The sequence below is a fragment of the Cydia fagiglandana genome, chromosome 5 (assembly GCF_963556715.1).
Source record: "Cydia fagiglandana chromosome 5, ilCydFagi1.1, whole genome shotgun sequence".
Classification (NCBI taxonomy): domain Eukaryota; kingdom Metazoa; phylum Arthropoda; class Insecta; order Lepidoptera; family Tortricidae; genus Cydia; species Cydia fagiglandana.
In genome coordinates, this window is record NC_085936.1 from 3371956 (window position 1) to 3391758 (window position 19803).

Consider the following 19803-nt stretch of genomic DNA (forward strand, 5'->3'; position numbering starts at 1 on the left):
GACATGATTGTCAGACGTAGGCACTAGTTTTTACAAAAGCCACTGCCATCTGACCTTTCAACCCAGTGGGGAAACTAGGCCTTATTGGAATAAGACCGGTTTCCTTACGATGTTTTCCTTCACCGACAAGCGACTGGCAAATATCAAATGATATTTCGTATATAAGTTCCGAAGAACTCATTGGTACGAACCGGGGTTTGAACCTGTGACCTCCGGATTGAAAGTCGCACGCTCTTACCGTTACCAGCGCTTCTACACATTACATAAGCGATAAGTAAAGTTACCAGTTAAGTAAGCCGATCCTCAAAAAGAGATTAAAAACATACCTTTTAGAAAATTAAACTTTGAAACAATGTGAAGACTTGTTAGGCATCTATGCATGTTAGTTTTTTATATTATAATAAAGATTACCTATTGTTTAAGTTACTAATTGTTTTGTTTAGGTGCATGATTCGATTAGTTAAGTGAGCGCTTCATTCGCCAACAAACTGGTTACAGTTTGGCGATATTGTAAATTTTGTTTATGAGCATGTACCTTTTGTGTAAATAAATTAAAAAAAAAAAAGTTTCAAAGGTCTGTAACGCTTCAGTGGGCAGCCACTGCATCCACATATCCACCAGCTTCCTCGATGGCGGGGGGTCGTTGTGACCCAGCGCTGGGAAGACGAACTGGCTGCTGAACGTCCGGCTCAGGATATCTGTCACGTTCCGGACCGCCTCTAGTTTGTATTCCTCTTTTAGATGCTCCATGGATGATGAAACAGACGCACAAGTGATCCTATAAGGGTTCAGTTTTTCCGCTTTAAGGTACGGAACCCTAAAAAGTTACACAGCTATTTAAGTAAGTTACCAGTCTCAAAGGTCTGTAACGCTTCAGTGGGCAGCCCCTGCATCCACATATCGACCAGCTACCTCGATGGCGGGGGGTCGTTGTGACCGAGCGCTGGGAAGACGAACTGGCTGCTGAACGTCCGGCTCAGGATATCTGTCACGTTCCGGACCGCCTCTAGTTTGTATTCCTCTTTTAGATGCTCCATGGATGATGAAACAGACGCACGAGTGATCCTACAAGGGTTCAGTTTTTCCCCTTTGAGGTACGGAACCCTAAAAAGTTACACAGCTATTTAAGTAAGTTACCAGTCTCAAAGGTCTGTAACGCTTCAGTGGGCAGCCACTGCATCCACATATCCACCAGCTTCCTCGATGGCGGGGGGTCGTTGTGGCCCAGCGCTGGGAAGACGAACTGGCTGCTGAACGTGCGACTCAGGATATCTGTCACGTTCCGGACCGCCTCTAGTTTGTATTCCTCTTTTAGATGCTCCATGGATGATGAGAGTATGTCACTGGAAAGAAAAGAATGATGAGAATGTCGTTTTAAATTGAATTAAAGGGCCTATTTTAGATTTATGTTATTAATTTCTTTTAGTAATACCACTGTATATATCTTGTTTATAAATAAATGATTTTGAATATTAAACAGAAATTAGAAAAACTTGTGATTTAGGTGTAAGTATTGCTGTGGCTCGGTATCAACTTAATTTAATATTATGAAGGAAGTGACATAACTAAATTGAGATTATTCATTATATCAAATCTAATTTTTTTTATAACTCGTAAACAGTTTTAAAAATGGACTAACTGACCATCAGACAAAATTTTGCTAAAATGTGAACTGAAATAACCTAGTCTTATTTATACATAACTCTCAAATACAATCATATATGCTATTTAATTTAACAATAGCACACAAAGTATTTGATTATGTTCATATTTTTGTAGTATTAAAAAGTAAGTTGACACAAAATACTCTAGGCTCTGACGCAGCATAAGTAGATAATAAAATTACATGTCGCTCTATAAAAATAATCTACTCTGACTCAGCTGTGGCAAGGAATAGCGGGGTGAACGCTAAAACAAGAGATTGCACTATACTAGAAAAACACCCACGATAAACAATAAATACGTACTGTAGGGCTAATATGGTCGGCTCTTTATCATTTGTCACCATGCCTGTCACTTTCTAACAAATATGTAAGTGCGAAAGTGACGCATTGCATGACATGATAAAAATTCGACTGTGATACCGCTGCTGCGCTAATGCATATTGTCGTCCCAATCAGCACGGCTCATCGATTGAAGCTTCCTTTTGTTATATAATTGGTTTATTTGCAGGAAAGGTTACGTACTTTATCTCCAAGTAGGGTTGACGAGTGTGGGGTAAAAATATTAAAAACACGTATTGAAATTTTTATGTGAAAAGACGAAGTCGTCCCGATAATATCTTTTTACCTACGATATGTAGTTTTTTTAATGTTCTGTTATTCACTTAATTATGAGCTTTGCTACATAATTAAATTAAAAACAGAACATACTTTAATATTTTAAATGAACACAGATGAAACTAGATACTTTTTATGCGAAAGCCGCAGGGAAAACATGCTTGTTAGTGTAGTTTAGCAAAAGTGGGTTGTTTTTTACGAATAGGGTGCTTTTCTGCTTTTAACAATTTTTTTTAAATATATGTATTTAAAAGTGTAGGTTGAATTTAAATATAAAACTATAGTTCAAAACGTAACTACTACGTTGAAATATTTAGGAACTCTGTTAGTAGTAGTATAAGTAAGCGATATTTTAATAACCTTATTATGTTATACCTAAGTAACTTAGAATATTGATATATTTTAGGTCAGATCGAGTATGACATAGGAACTCTATGATGAAACAACTTAGACTATGTATGTATATGTATGTATGTATGTTTTGTTAGAAGTTAGACAACTAAAGAAAAGCTTATTCATGGATCAAGTAAATATTTATGGAAACAAAAGAATGGTAAGTTGTGAAACTGCAACAAGAATCAGTTGGATTTTTGGCAACCCTATCTTGAAGGGAGTAAATAATTCCATTGTTACGAACCCGATCCTCAGCCGGCGGCGCGTTGTCTCTACGAGTTTCTTTTTATACTAATTGTACTTTTTCCTCTTACTCGACGGTACTTGGGTTTGTGCCGAGAATTCGAGATATTTTTGGCAACCCTACGTGTATAGCAGAATTAGCACAGAATTTGTGTGAATAGAAGGTGGAAATTTCTAAAAGTAAACGTCGTTGTCAAAGATTTTGAATATGATAAATTAAATATGACTTAGTTCTGCGAACAGAACATAATTTAAAAGAAAAATGATTATATTAATTGTGTATTATTATTGTCACGCGTGCAATAAAAGTAGTGTATTTAAGGGCAAGTTCGTCCTGGCCAGCCACATAAGGCTCACGTTAGACGACGTCCAATCGTCCATAATGTTTATTCGGGGTCGCCTTCATAAAAACGATGAGTAGGACTATATTTTTATACAATATTAGTAAATTGTTAACTAGATTTTAAGATTGACATTGAATGTACCTACCAATAATGTTTATGAATAAAGAATTAGGGTTAATCATATTAGCAAAAGGACCCGATTCGGATTTTGAAATAGACTATTAGATATCTTTTAGACATCACCAAGGTACGATAACGATATGTTTAAGATCTAACCTGTCAAATTTGACATTTGCGCGATTCTGGAGATGCTCTTGAACGATTTCCACAGGATATGACTTAGAGATCCAATTCACATCTAATAGATATCCAATTCATATCTAACGTAAAAGTGACATTGGTTGCCCGGATTGCGCTGCAAAAGAGAACTAGTTGATATCTAAACTATAACGTATCTAGAATGGATCTAGTACGTGTCATCTCTTGTGAATATCTTATGTTCGAATACGGCAGATAGTCTGACCCATTCTAAGTCTTATATCCTAAAGGTTACCCTGAACTTTCACACGAGGCCACTGAGCCACTAATACGGTTGTCGCGTGTCGTAACATTACCATCACAATAAAAGCTCTTATGACATTAGGCTCTTATGCTTTTACTAATGAAATCACTGTTAATTTATTTGATCAGAATATGAAAGGTCGTAAGCGCCGGTTGCATTAGCAGAAATATGTGAATTATTAAAGATTAATTGATGAATTTTCAGTACTGATTGGTATGCCATGTCAATTTTGAACAGTACGGATATGATGGTCGTTCTTGTCTACGTGATAGCGTGATAAAACGGCGTCCGTCACTTTCTATCCCACGGTGTTAAAAAGTGACAGTTATTTTATCACGTGGATAAAGATGGATAAAGCCATCCATAATAAGCTGGCTGGACTTAGTTTTGACTGTTTTGAGTCACACAAGGCTAGCCGCCGCCATAAATCGAATTCCTTTCGATTTAAAACGACAAGTTAACTTAGAGGTTTTACAAAGAAATTTTATACTCACTCTGATTTTTTTATAAGTTTTCGTACCGATAAGTTTTTAACCAGTAACACTGTTGTTAAGAGTACTAAATTCCCTTCTACTGTTTTTCGTGTATATTTGAGCTGACTGCATGAGTTAATCTAGTTAAATAGGAGATACTTACCTCTTCAAACATTACTTCAGTAAACTATTCACCTCCATTCAGCCTTCCTACAGCCTTTAAGTGTTATTTCAATCCCCAAACATTGAAACCAGGAAATTAGAGGTATCGCATTTATTGCAAACATAAAGCTATTTACATCGCTATAATGGGTTCCGAGGCTTGACATTTTTCAATTCCGTGCCGTTCTGATTTCCGGTAACCGGACGCGGGCAAGATTAAGCTGCATACGTGAACCGTCCGGCTGAGGCGGCCACCGGATTTTTCCGGGCTTTGTCCGGCGGGAAAATGAGGTTTCTACCTGGATTTGAGAGAATAAAGCGGTATTTTTGTGGTTATGGCGGAAATTGTGGGGATTTTTTCATACGTGAATAAGGTTGCAATAATGCCTTTAGACACGAAGTAGTTTGAGAATCGTCTTTCTTTTAGAGCCACGCAGACACAATCATTTTATGTAACAAAAAAATTGCCCTTTTACTGCCGTAATATATTGATATACCTAAAGCTTTTTGAGAAAAACTACAAAAAAATCATTTTTTCTATGTGAAAACTTAATCAAAGTGTGAAGACTTAATAGATACGTCACACACTCACACCCACTCCGTTGGATCAGCGACCCAAAATGAGACTTGGCCTCCGACACAAGACAGCGCCACTTTTCTCGGTCCTGTGCGACCTCTCGCCAATTACTAACTAATAATTATTAATTATTAACTATTAATTATTAATAGATACGTACTTAAACAAATTTACACCTACCTTTCGCATGTTCAAAATTAAAATTCAATGTTTTTAGTTGAAACCTCCTTGATGCTCAATAGACCTCATGATTTTGAAAAAATAAAAAATCTAACAGACGGCCAAAGGTTTTACGGACGGTTAAAAAAACAGACTTACCTATAGGGAGTATTACGCAATGTTCTGCCGCCAGAGTGCAGGCATTATACATACTAGGCCTTAAACAGTTTTTGACAAGTTTTCACTATGACATTGATGCTTCAAAGGCGGTTTGTTTGCAGGTTACCGCGAAACGCAAAAATCTAAATTTATTTTTCTGCCTCTCTCTCGATCGAATAGGCAAGAGTGATACACTGCCGTATTCGAACTTCAAGATATTCACAAGAGACGACACGTACTAGATCCATTCTAGATACGTTATAGTTTAGATATCAACTAGGTCTCTTTTGCAGCGCAATTCGGGCAACCAGTGTCACTTTTACGTTAGATATGAATTGGATCTCTAAGTCATATCCTGTGGAAATCGTTCAAGAGTATCCCCAGAATCGCGCAAATGTCAAATTTGACAGGTAAGATCTTAAACATATCGTTATCGTATCTTGGTGATGTCTAAAAGATATCAAATAGATGTCTATTTCAAAATCCGAATCGAGCCCACAGAGGCAGAAACCGAACTTTCAATTTCAATTGTCGTGTTTCACGGTAGGCCATGCGATTGGCCTAGTGACGCCCTCGACGCTGAGTTTTGCGGAATAGAAATAAATCTCTAATAATCTCTATTTCTATTCCCTCATCAACGAATCAAATAATGCCCCAGATTACTGTATGCTTGTACTCGTATCTCTTGGCTTCTGTTATCTCAGCCCCTAAATTAGGTATGCCCATAAATTAACGGGCGAAATATTAATAGAACCTCTCGCTGGCACGTGCTCCTATCCCGATAGCTTGCTGTGACGGAGGGGGTGATATATAGGTAATTATATCTTTAGAATAGCGTAAAAGGCTCGGGAGTATATAACCAATACATATGTTGCTTAATGAAAAATTAAGGATAAGAAATCACAGTACACTAGATTTTACAGATCATTATGAGGGAGCAAAATTTTAGTTTTTATATTGAGCTGTTACAAGTTTTTTTGTACAAAGGCAAATTCCATGAAAAAAATCGTACGGATACTAAATTATATTTGAGGGACAGACTCCAAGCAAAACTAATAGTTGGTAAAAAAGAATCAAGAAAACATGTCTAATTTTAATGAATATAATTTTTTTATGCCACACCGGTGGCAAACAAACAATTGTATGTTGTATCCTGCATACCACAGCAATATATTATGTTTTTCAGTGTATTTAATGCCTAATATGAACAGCTAACAAACGGTTATTTTTATTAAACAATATGTATCTACATATCGTCATCATAAGATTTTTTTTATCGCCCACTGCTTAGCATAGGCCTCTCTTCGAGTAGGTACGCCACTTGTCCCGGGCTCGCTAATCTCATCCAGAAGTGACCCGCAATCCTCCGAATGTATGTACATATAAAACAGCATAATTGAAATCGGCAAGCTAAGCTGAATATTTCGATTTACAAGCACAAAAATTTGTCAGCTCAAGGATCGAAATTTTCCAAAAAGTATTTATGTAACTAGTTCCAAAACATTTCAAAAACTACTAAAACACAAAACGTTTCACATCACATCTGCATATAATATTCAGCATAATCTCATTAGAATTTCCACATTTACTGCTAAAGTACTTATAAAGGATTCCTGTCCGAGTACAAAAGGAAATTACTATCTCCCTTACGGCGGTCTGTGCATGGAGCGTATGCATAATAACCAACTGACCATGAAAGTGTTCATTTTAAGCGAGTGCGAGAGAATTCAGCTCTTGGAAGAACCAGTGTCATTATGACCTTGAGATTTGTAACAGCTAAGGACGGTAACCTGTAATTTAAAAAAACCGGCCAAGTGCGAGTCGGAGTCGCGTACGAAGGGTTCCGTACCATAATACAATACGGGCAAAAAAAAATAAAACGGTCACCCATCCAAGTACTGACCCCGCCCGACGTTGCTTAACTTCGGTCATAAATCACGTTTGTTGTATGGGAGCCCCACTTAAATCTTTATTTTATTTTGTTTTTAATATTTGTTGTTATAGCGGCAACAGAAATACATCATCTGTAAAAATTTCAACTGTCTATCTATCACGGTTCGTGAGATACAGCCTGGTGACAGACGGACGGACGGACGGACGGACGCACGGACGGACGGACAGCAAAGTCTTAGTAATAGGGTCCCGTTTTACCCTTTGGGTACGGAACCCTAAAAACGTTGGCTAGCGATTGGAAACCGGAGGAGTTGGGGGACGCATCCGGATACTTGTCTCCATTAGTAACCCAACAACAATGCGTGGATTAGCGTATGATGGATGGAGTTACGTCGAAGAGCTCCCGTCACTTGTTAATACATCTGAATTAAAAAAGGTACATTATAACCTGTCACGTAGACAAGTGCGACTATCATTTCCGTCCTAGTTCATCATCATCATCATCATTTTAGCTTCCTGTCACCCACTGCTAAGTGTGCTGTAACTATTGCGGTCTCTCTTCGTGTACGCCACTTATCCCGGTCCTAGGCTAGTCTCATACAGAAATACCACGCGACCTTCCAGATGTCGTTTATCCAACGAGCTAACGGACGCCAGGAGCTTATTTCACCCAAAACCGGCCACCAATCCGTCATTATTTTCGTCCCCCTACCATCACTCTGCCTGGCAACATGTCCCGTCTAATTCCATTTAAGCTTGGTAATGACATCACCCATGTCTCCCAACTTAGTGAGGCGTCAGATCTCGACATTTTTTACTCGGTCTTGAAGCTCCTTGGCTTTCGTCTGTGCAACTTGTATTTTCCATTCTGGTTCAGAATCGTTAGACAGGGAATCATAAGATGTTAGCAGCACTTACTAGACTCATCTCTTCAGAACGTGTTGAAAGCAAGGTTTCCATGCAGTCAAGGATTTGTGTCCCTTACGATATATATTATTGAATCAGAATGAGTTCTTAATAGTGGTCAGTCTAGCTAGCAGAGGCTATGTACTACTAGTGACTGGAACATCAACCTGGTCACATTCAAAGTTGCTCCTCACTCTGAATATTTAGCTCAACCGCTTCCCAACTCCGAAATTGAGGCTTACTCCCTTATAAATAGTAACCACTTTACAATGAACCAAGTTCCAAAGACACTACAACTTTGATTAATAAGGTCCCGAGTTTGGTCTAATTCTCCAAAGTTTGCCTGATGTTAATAAATATTTCATTTGAACACTAAGACAACTAATATTGCCGGTATCTTTGCTTAGTAAACAAGCTTTAGTATTACAAATTAGGCTTTGTCTGCTTGGCGAAGTGAGACAAGAGCAATCAGGAGTTTGTAACTACTTTTGTGAGTCAATATCTGTCGCATTTACATCCCGAAATCTTAATAGAGTAGGAATGTGATAGTTAGATAGGTACCGGTTTATAACAACTTGTACCTAAGTATCAAGATACCTAAGTTTGAAACTTGTCCCAAGCCTTTATCTACGAGTATAGTATCCAAAATTGAAAATCTGTCAAGAACTCGTAGTGATGTATTTCCATTACTGTCTAGGATAACAATGCCAAAATACCTACACAGTACACAATTTTATTAGGTATAACTATTTCATGACAAAAGGTATAAGGATATTACATTACTGAGTTATGTTTGTAGACATGAAATATAATAAGTAAGTAGGTAAATATAAAAATACCTATTGATGGTATAATTTCTACACATGGTTCAGGTTTAATAACTTGTTACGATTTTGGTTTCATTTTGATACGACCTTGAAGATTTTGATACGGTCATGGTGATAGGTGCATGCGAAGTGAAGTGAAAGTTGTGCATAGATGCCAGACACAGACGCCAATCAAGACGATCGTCAAGTTTGCATCAAAACCAGTTCAAAACCATAACACATATTTAAATGTAATCGACTTCCAAGATCCAGATGATAATATATTCACAAAACACAATAACTAAATTAGACCTCGGAGTACACTAATTATGCTGATTGTTTCATCTGGAATCTATTATCTGGGCTCTAGAGGGATAGAATTGATCATTAATGAACATTCAATAATAGTAAATAGGACCGTTTTTCCTTGGCCTTAGCTTGCGGTTGTAAATAGACGGTTTCAAGCTAAAAACAAAATACTTCAACTTTTTCACCTAGATTTAGAATAGAGATTGGTTTTCATTTACTTTGTGCTTAATTCTAAACTAAAAAAAAACTACTAGACTATACAATGAATTCCAAGGTGTCGAAAACCGAGAAATGAATCATATGTCATACTGTTCAGTAGCAGAGGGCCTACCTCGAACCACGTTCGTCGTGTCGCCTTTCTGTCACACTTATGTACGAATTTACAAGTGCGACAGAGAGGCAACAAGTCGAACGTGGTTCGCGGTAGGCCCTCAGGTCTACCATGCTGCTTGTTCAGACCAGGAATCAGCTTTTTCTATCTCAGTAAAGTGCGTCTGGAAGGGCCAGTGGCTAGAATTTACCAAATTTGCTTCAGCCCCCTTGAATACTCGTTCAGGACTAGAATAACTTACTAATCAGAGCCAACGGATGAGTCGCTAAGCACCTCGTTCTAATGGAAGTGTTTCATGCTCCTCCGATTCTACATCATGAAGAATGGAGAAAAATAATGGATGAAGAAGAATGGAGAATGTAGAAAGGTTTGAAAAAGTTCTTTGATTTTTGTTCTTACCCAGTCCACAGAACAAACTCCAAGGTGTCGGGATGCCGTGCCGCCATCAGCGCGGCCGCGCTCTGTATCAGGTTCCAGGAACTATCGCAGGAGTGGTCTCTGTGCCTCTCGTTACGGTGGTTGTGTTCCATGCTGCCTCGATGTCTACATCCTGGTGAAAATATATTTAGTTAGAAAATCGAAATAAAACCTTCGTGAAGGGGCCCACTGATTACCAGTCCGCCGGACGATATCAGCCTGTCAGTTGACCGCAAAAGGCCACACACTAACAGTTCTCTGTCAGTTTTCGGCCTGACGACTTACACGAACCGATAGTGTGTGGCCGCCTGACGATTCCAGTCAGCGCCGACAGATATCCACCGGACAGTCCGTGGCCTCGAGTCCAGTCAAACACACATCATGATGTAGTCGCAGAGGTGGCAGCAGACCATTGCCGGCCGGCAATAATCGCTTATGTTTGTGGACGTTATTGGTCTAGGACGGCAGGCCGCCTGATAAGGCCAGAGACTGCAGGCGGTCTGGTAATCAGTGGGCCCCTTGAGACATATTTTAAACTGTTTAGACGACAACGGTTTCACTTAGTGCACGAAGTGCAGCCGCTGGAAGCACTCGAGCCTGAGGAAGGACCCCCGAAGGGCCCGAAACATGTCGCCAATAGCAATTAAAAATTCAAGTGAGTGAAACCGTTGTCATCTAAACAGTTCAGTTAGAAAATGTTTTCTAAAAGTAACGTTTTGATTTATGCTGCACTATGCTGCAGTATTGCTGCCGCAAATGTCAAATTCAATGCTAGTGCTTAAATTTTCTACATTAGTGCCAGCAATGCAGTCAGGAGTATTGTCACGCCGGAATACTGCAGCGGTAACGCTGCGGTCTGAATCGGAATAGTAGGGCTTCCCTTTTAGTCACTTACCACAAAAGAAACCTGACAATCAATTGAATATCAAAGTTATTCTATATGTCTCCAAACGCAAAGGATGGCTGGAGCCTAGTTCATTGTTGTTTTATATACCTACAGTGTGGAAAAATTTACGGGCACTGGAAGCTCGTTTTACTTAAAGGAAATATTCTTTTATTTATGTAATAAAAACCGGGCAAGTGCGAGTTGGACTCGCCCACCAAGGGTTCCGTACTTTTTACACATCATCTGTGAAAATTTCAACTGTCTAGCTATAATGGTTCATGAGATACAGCCTGGTGACAGACAGACGGATAGATGGACAGTGGAGTCTTAGTAATAGGGTCCCGTTTTTACCCTTTGGATAATCAAAACTTCATGCTTTAAGCACTTTCCCTCCAGGGCCATTAGTTTTTTCATCCTGTATAAGACCACTATCGGTGTTAATTCGGGCCGCCCAGGCACAAAGACAAATTAGAACTTTAGATTTGTGTTTAACCAACACTTAAGAGGCTACTTGTAGTTTCCTTTCCAGTTTCGAACTTTGATAGCAGTTAATTTGGTTAAAGCCCTGAGGTTGGTATTTGGTGTCAAACTAACAGGAAGACAATTATTGGAATAATACTGTTGAACACTGTTTATGCTCTTCTTAAATTAAGGATAATATGATAGATGAATAATGAATGAATGAATGAATGAATAATATTTATTTCAGGACTAGTCCCATATTATAATAGATAAAATGATAGATACTTTGCAAATTCACTATCCAATCATCCAAGTTTTGTATCAGTTTTGTGATAAACTTACAGAACGACAAATTACAAATCCCATCTTAAAGGCCTGCTCTGCAACAACAGAGGACTTGTAAGTCCACAGCGTCAGAAATTACTTAAGTACCACTAGGCGAGGCGACCAAATAATTTAGAGAAACGGATTGAGTCATAATTAGTGTTAATAAGAAATAATTTAAATAACCTTATGTGCTTCATGAGTAGTAGTAATATGCGTAGAACAACCTAAGGGTAACATTCCATTTCCAACGACACCTGCACTACTGTCAATTTTATTATAGAAATTGACAATGACAGCGACGCGTTCAGTACCGGTAGTGCAGCTGCGGTTAGAAATGGAATGTGACCATAATGTAGTCAGAGTAGAGTTTGCACGACGGATCCGAAATATATGGGAAGATCCGCGGATCCGGATCCAGATCCGGATAATTTCATACACTTCGGATCCGGATTGGAAACCCTACGTCACAGCAACGTCGTAATAAAAACCCTCTAGGGGAAGTAAGTAATAAAGGCAGAGAGGTAGATTCTGATTGTTAAGGGTGTATATGTAAATAGGTTTTGATACGTTTACACTATTATCTATGTCTAGTCTTAAGTTCTTTTAATTCCATATTTAAATTCTAATGTTATTTTGACTGTTTATATTTTTGTACGTCAGTTCGCAAAATAAACCCATCACAACTAGTCGACTGCCTGGTTTATTGATTATTTTCCACTTTAGCTATCGAAATTCCCTCTACTTTACTTGTCTGTCTTCTTTATTTTGGTCCTTCTCCCTCACTTATGATCTTGCGATCTAAAACCAAGCAGTCGGCTAAAAGCGCTAAAATGACGCGCTCGGAAACGGGTACCCCTGCCACGGGTAGGCTCGGCCAGTCCAAAAAGTTGGATCACGGTGCGGCCGACGCCACCGTACCACCCGCGGCTTCCGACCCGCAAATCCCCGGGACGTCTCGCGAGTGCCTCACAATCGGCACCAGCGCCGAACAAGTTAATGTTCCCCTCAGTTGCAGGTCTCGCGCTTCGGGCTCTACGCGATCATCGGCCACGATTAGGGCACGACGATTGACCGCGGAGGCCCACTTGGCCCGCAAGAGCATAGAAAGGGAACAAGAGCTCTTTCAACGCGAACGGAAACTCCTTGAGCAGGTTAAACAGGTAGAACAGCTTGAACTTGAAGCGAAAATAGCCGCCTTAGAAGCCGAGGAGCGTTCCAATCACACGGTTAGTAATGCATATTCTCGTACAGCATCTTGGGTTCGTGACGTAAATCAGGAAAGGCAACCCGTAGACACACGGGCCGAAGTGGGTGTAACTATTCCGCCACATATAGCGGTAGTTACCACCATGACCGCCGATCCCCCTATAAATTTACGGCCAGAACCTACTGTAGAGTGTAATGTAGTAAATAACCGTATTAATTCACCTTTATTACGTGAAGACGTCAAACGTCAAAACGGCCACGATAATGCACTGATTGATTTTAACAATGATCATGTAAATGAAGAGTGCCGCCGTCAAGATCAAACCGAGCCAATAACCGGCTCTGCCACGCTTTTACAAGCTATTGCCGATACGGCTGCCGCAGCTAAAGCGCTCGCCGCACGAGACGTGCCAAGAAAAGCTAAAATTGAGCTTCCAACTTTCTATGGCAACTCGTCACAATGGCTTCAATTTAAGTACTTATTTGATAGTACTAAAACTTCTTATTCCCCCGCAGAAAATACGGCGCGTCTATATAACGCACTCCGCGGGCCCGCCCGGGAGGCCGTCGCCTCTTTACTCAACACCGCAGCAGCTTCCGAAGATATCATGGCAGCACTCGAACGTACATTTGCTTGTCCCGAAATGATTGTCTTCGGCGAAGTCCAGATTTTGAAAACGCTGCCTCGGCTCGGGCCTGACCTAAAGGAGATAGGTATTTTCGCTAATAAGGTACGCAATTCTTTGTCTACTATGAAATTACTCGGCCTACGAGAATATTTACAATCGCCGGAGCTGTTTCATAATATTCTAGGAAAATTTAACCCTTTAATGAAAATGAGATGGTCTGATTATGCGTCAGATTTGTCAGAAACGTCAAACCATCTCAAGTCAAAGTTAGAACTTTTATCTGACTTTCTAACACGCGAACACGAACGCTATATTAAATTCGCTTTATCGCCAGAAGTAGGGCTTTCTATGTCTATACCGCAACAATCACGAGTACATTTTCCAATGAATAAACCATTTAAACGTGAAAATATACATTCCGTCACTCATGACAAAAATAAAACGATTGGTAAGATAGAGTGTGTTTATTGTAAAAAATCCCACAATATACAAAAATGTACTGAATTTACGTCGTTATCTGTTGACGATAGGTGGCGTTGGTTACGTGAACACAAAGTTTGTTATAAATGTCTAAAAGACAACTCACACCTATGGAAATTATGCAAAAGCAACCCTTGCGGGGTCGATGGTTGTACTTTTCGACACAACCCTCTTTTGCACGGCAGGCAGGATACGTTTAGATCACCGCCTACACCCGATACACGGATTAATAACGTCATTTGCGTTCCTGCGGCTGAAAGTGATACCCAGCATACGTCGAGTTCCTCGCCAGCCGATAATAAGGTGTCAGACAATAATGTGACTGTGTCAAATATAGGTATATCGTGTAATCAACATAAAACATCTAATGAAATATGTTCAAATATTACAATGTTGAAAGTTTTACCAGTGACACTGTCAGGGCCAAATGGCAGCTATGAAACCTTCGCGTTTCTCGATGATGGCAGCACTGCGACTATGATCGATTGTAAAGTGGCTGCTCGCTTAGGTTTAATAGGACCTGAAGAGTTCATAACTGTCAATGGTATCATGGGTTTACAAAAAACTACAAAGGTAAGATATGTTGACTTTTACATAAGAGGTAAATATGAATCTGACATCCATTTGGTAAATCATGCTAAGGCTGTACAATCGTTAGGCTTGAACGAACAAACTCTATCTAGAGAGACTATTGAATCTTATGCTCACTTAAAAGATCTAGCCGAATACTTGACATATGCTGACGCTACACCAACCGTACTTATTGGTGCTGAGCATTGGCATCTGTCAATATGTCGCGAGGTTTGTGAAGGCAGACGTAACGAGCCTGCCGCTTGTCGCACTTTGCTTGGGTGGACTTTGTATGGACCGACGAGTAGCAAAACCAAGCCAGTCGAGTTCGTCAACCATTGTCAGTTAGACCGCACGGAACCTTCTGAGAATGAACGCCTGGAGTCACTGATAAAGGAGCAATACAAACTCGACTCGCTCGGTATCTCTAAGCGCGAGACTCTATTTAGCAAGCTAGACTCCCGTGCCGTCGAGATTCTTGATGCTACCACCACACGCTTACCGACCGGTAGATATGAAGTAGGTCTTCCGTGGCGTGACAACATACAGTGTGTTCCCGATAGCTACCCACAAGCTTTATCAAGATTTCTAAGCCTCGAAAGGCGAATGATTCGTGAGCCCGCCTTCGCTGACGCGTATAAAAAGTTTATTGATAACATGATTGCTAAAAATTACGCTGAAGAGTGCAATCCCGGCACTTATTATAATCATCTTATCACTAAAAGCGTCAACACAAGCATTGATCTCAAACGCGATACCACTTTAAGCGATTATTCAAATAAAATTCACACCTTATCTGATAACTTACAACCTAGTACAGTCAGTCCGAATAAAGCAGAAACAAATTTTGACATTGAGCTGTCAAGTGTGAATAACAATAAAAATAAATTAAAAACCGAATCTGAACCTAATAAAAGTGACATTAACGCAAGAATAAGGTGGTATTTGCCTCATTTTGGCGTGTACCATCCACAAAAACGTAAACTTCGTGTTGTCCACGACGCAGCCGCGACTAATCAGGGTGTTTCATTAAACTCGTTGCTGCTTCAAGGACCTGATCTTTTAGAAAATTTATTAGGTATTTTATTTCGGTTCAGAGAGGGCGCTGTTGCTATAACAGCTGATATTAAGGAAATGTTTCCTCAAATAAAAATCCGTGAACAAGATCGTGACGCACTACGTTTTTTATGGCGCGACGTTCAGTCAAGGGAAACAACGCCTCTAAAAGAATATCGGATGACAGCTGTCATTTTTGGAGCATCGTCCAGTCCTTTTACTGCGTTGTACATTAAACATAAAAACGCTATGTCTCACCAAGATTCGTATCCAGCGGCAGCCAACGCAAGTATCCATAGTTCCTACATGGACGATTTCCTGGATAGCCTGGACGATGTGGACGAAGCTGCACAGATGGCATCCGATGTTGTGACTATTCATCGTAACGCATGTTTCGAAATGTGTGGCTGGATTTCTAACGATCAAGGAGCATTGCGTCTTGTACCGACTGAACTGCGCGCCGCTCAGCCTAGTGAGATGTCACTTGGTAGTGAGTCAAGTAGCGTCAGAGCCTTAGGTGTTTCATGGGATCCTATATCAGACACTATCGGATTTAGGACCGGTTTAGAAGGTCTCATACTACAGGGCAGTTTTAATAAACGCAAAGTGTTGTCCCACCTCATGAAAGTATACGACCCACTAGGTTTGTTGGGCCCAATAGTGGTCAAAGGGCGTATACTACTTCAGGAGGCATGGAGATCCAATATTGACTGGGACACACCCTTTCCACCATCACAGATTTTAAAGTGGAACGAGTGGTTTAAGGAACTGTCTGACGTATCTACAATTAGGATTCCACGATGGTACGCCAAGCTCAATGGAGAACCTCTACACAGGGAGCTACACATTTTCGCGGACGCAAGCGAGCTTGCCTTTGCCACCGTCGCTTATTGGCGCTTATTATATGCAGATGGTACAGTCAAGCTCGCACTCATCACCAGTAAGACGAGAGTCTCACCTTTGAAGCCCACTTCAATTCCTCGTCTAGAATTGCAGGGCGCTTTGATAGCTTCTCGCCTTGCTGTCACTATTAAAGAGTTTCATAAGAAAAAACCTTTACGAACTTTCTTGTGGACAGATTCAAGAACTGTCCTCGGTTGGCTCAGAAGTGACGCACGAACGTACAAACCCTTGGTGGCCCATCGCGTAGGAGAAATTACAGAAAATACGCGCGTGCAAGATTGGAAATGGGTCCCAACTGATTTGAACGTTGCGGACGATGCCACTAGGATTAAGCCGCTTCATCTTAATCCAAACCACCGATGGTTTACAGGTCCCTCGTTCCTCCTCGATCCTCCGGAGAATTGGCCTGTTGAACCAGCTGGTCAGCCTATAGTCCAGGAAGAGCGGAAGCAGACTTCTGGACTTGTGGTTGGTCATCTGACAATTACCGCGGATTTCAGTCGTTTTAGTGACTGGCTACGATTACTTCGTGCTACTGCTCGCGTTTTGCAAGCTGCGTCTAAATTTCGCTCGGTTTTAGATCGCGTAGGTCGCGTTGCTCCTAGCACCGATGTTAGGCTTCGTCAACGTACGAATACACCTACGTCCACCACTCTAATCCCCCTGACAGCGGAACTTATGGAAGCCGCAGAAAGGCACGTCCTGAAGAAAGTACAGTCTGAATCATTTAGTGACGAAATCCCAATAATAGAACGTGGAGAATTGATACCAAAGAGTAGTCGCCTGGCGAAGCTTTCTCCCAGAATGGGGCCAGACAACTTGTTGCACCTAGCTGGCAGAATCGTTGCCGTACAAGACGTCGGTTCCGAGATCAAGTTTCCAATCATTCTAGATGGACGACACCCAGTAGTGCGCTTATTGGTCAATTTCTACCATCGCAAGGCTGGACATGCAAACAATGAAATGGTGGTCAATGAGGTTCGACAAAAATATTGGCTTCTTCATCTGCGCAGTACTGTTCGAAGCGTCACCAGCAAATGTTTGTTCTGTCGCATCAAAAGAGCAAAGCCAATGAATCCGATGACCGGTAACCTTCCTCCTCAGCGGCTTGCCCACCACCGCCGCCCATTCACGTACACTGGCTTGGATTATTTCGGCCCGTTAAATACCAAGATCGGTCGAAGACAAGAGAAACGTTATGTGGCCCTGTACACCTGCATGACATCCAGAGCCGTTCACCTGGAGCTTGTACATTCCCTTTCTGCTGACTCCGCAATAATGAGCCTGCGACGGTTTATTGCTAGAAGAGGTGCTCCCAATACTGTATATTCTGACAACGGTACATGTTTTGTTGGTGCAGACCGAATTCTACGCGAATTTTATCAGCACGAGGTCTACGATTTTGCTGCCAATAGAGGAATAAAGTGGAGCTTTATCCCTGCCGCTGCTCCTTTTTTCGGCGGATGCTGGGAGAGACTGATTCGCACCGTCAAAGTCGCGCTGAATGCCACATTACGAGAAAGAGAACCTAATCCCGAAGTCCTAGTAACTCTCCTTCTAGAAGCTGAGGCAATTGTAAATTCTCGACCTCTGACCCATGTCCCTATTGGCCCTGAAGACCAGGAAACCCTAACGCCCTTCCACTTTCTAATTGGCTCATCTTCTAACCAGGTTCTGCCTGCAACCCTTGACGACCGAGACCTTTTAAGACGTGCTGACTGGAGGAAGGCGTTGAGATTGGCCGACCACTTTTGGAACCGATGGGTAAAAGAAATTCTGCCAACCATGCAACCTCGCCAGATAGCGGAGAACAGAGAGCACGACTTGACTGTTGGCGACTTAGTCATCATTGTAGACCAGAACCTACCCCGAGGAACCTGGCCACGCGGCCGCGTCGTTGCTACATTCCCTGGCAGAGACGGAGTGGTCAGGGTGGTGGACGTAGCCACATCAGGTGGAATCCTTCGTCGACCTTCTAAAAAATTGGTCAGATTAGAGGCATAAAGTCTCAGTTTATATCTAGTCTGGCTAGTTTTGTGTGCTTTCGCACACAAGGGGGTGGGATGTTAAGGGTGTATATGTAAATAGGTTTTGATACGTTTACACTATTATCTATGTCTAGTCTTAAGTTCTTTTAATTCCATATTTAAATTCTAATGTTATTTTGACTGTTTATATTTTTGTACGTCAGTTCGTAAAATAAACCCATCACAACTAGTCGACTGCCTGGTTTATTGATTATTTTCCACTTTAGCTATCGAAATTCCCTCTACTTTACTTGTCTGTCTTCTTTACTGATTAACAATTTCTTATAGTTTTAATCTTGTTATGACATGACCTTAACATTCGCCCACACTCATTGGTGCGCGTGAAATGATACGTGTCAAGTTTGAACTATAACAAGATCAAAACCATTACAAGCCGTCTATTCAGAATTGGCCTCTGTCTCTTGGGAAAGTACATAATAAAGAGAAAGTTAACAGCAGTGACGGCATTATGGCCCCGTCCTTAAAGGTTTCATCCAGTGACCTAGACGGTAGTAAAATTCGTAAAGGCGTAAAATTTGTTTCAACCGTAATTTTATAGTTTATTCATATGTGTTTTACGACAAAATTTTATGACACCCGTAATGAAAAAGATAAGCGAGTTACAAAATAAGTAATTAAAAAAACTGGTCAAGTGCGAGTCGTTCTCGCATTTCAAGGGTTCCGTACATCATGCAATTTTCAAAAAATTTTTTTGTACGTTAAACGTGACGTGAGTGAAACGTCTGGAAAAACCCGAGTGGGTCAAAAAAAACCACTAGTCCAGATGTAACATGAAGTTTTCTGGCGTGGTGGCTTATATCTCTGCCACTGTGCAAAGTAGCTTGAATAGGAAAATTAAATGCCGAACAATAGTACTAAGTGTCCAAATGCGAAGACTGAAGACCGAGCTCCGCGTAGAGCTGAAAGCACGGAGCGACCGACGGGTCGCACTTCCTACAATTTCCGCAAGTGTTTTAAAAGCGAAAGCCGAAGAGAGATAATACCAACAGGGTGGCCAAAAAATAAGTGCATTCCCGTAGCCAGGAGGTTTGGGGATTATACTGAGCAACTTTTACTATGAGACCAACCCAGATCTCGCGAAAAAAAAAATCCCCCCATAGAAAATGGACCAGCTAAAATGTATGAAACAGTCAAATTTTTCTTCGTGTTTTCGGGGTTGCACGTTGGCAACTGGAATACACTTAGTTTATGTTTTTGGCCACCCTGTATAGTGATATTAGTGA

General features: G+C 40.9%; 1 protein-coding gene across 1 annotated transcript in view; it reads right to left on the minus strand.

Moving 5' to 3' along the window:
• Positions 1-19803, minus strand: part of LOC134664291 (acid sphingomyelinase-like phosphodiesterase 3a) — a 107944-nt gene that overhangs the window by 24639 nt on the left and 63502 nt on the right. Inside the window, exons 4-5 of the mRNA XM_063520850.1 lie at positions 9996-10146; positions 1138-1343 (exon numbers count right to left, since the gene is read on the minus strand). Of these exons, the coding sequence (XP_063376920.1) occupies positions 1138-1343; positions 9996-10146 (357 nt within the window). The remainder of the gene's footprint in view (positions 1-1137; positions 1344-9995; positions 10147-19803) is intronic.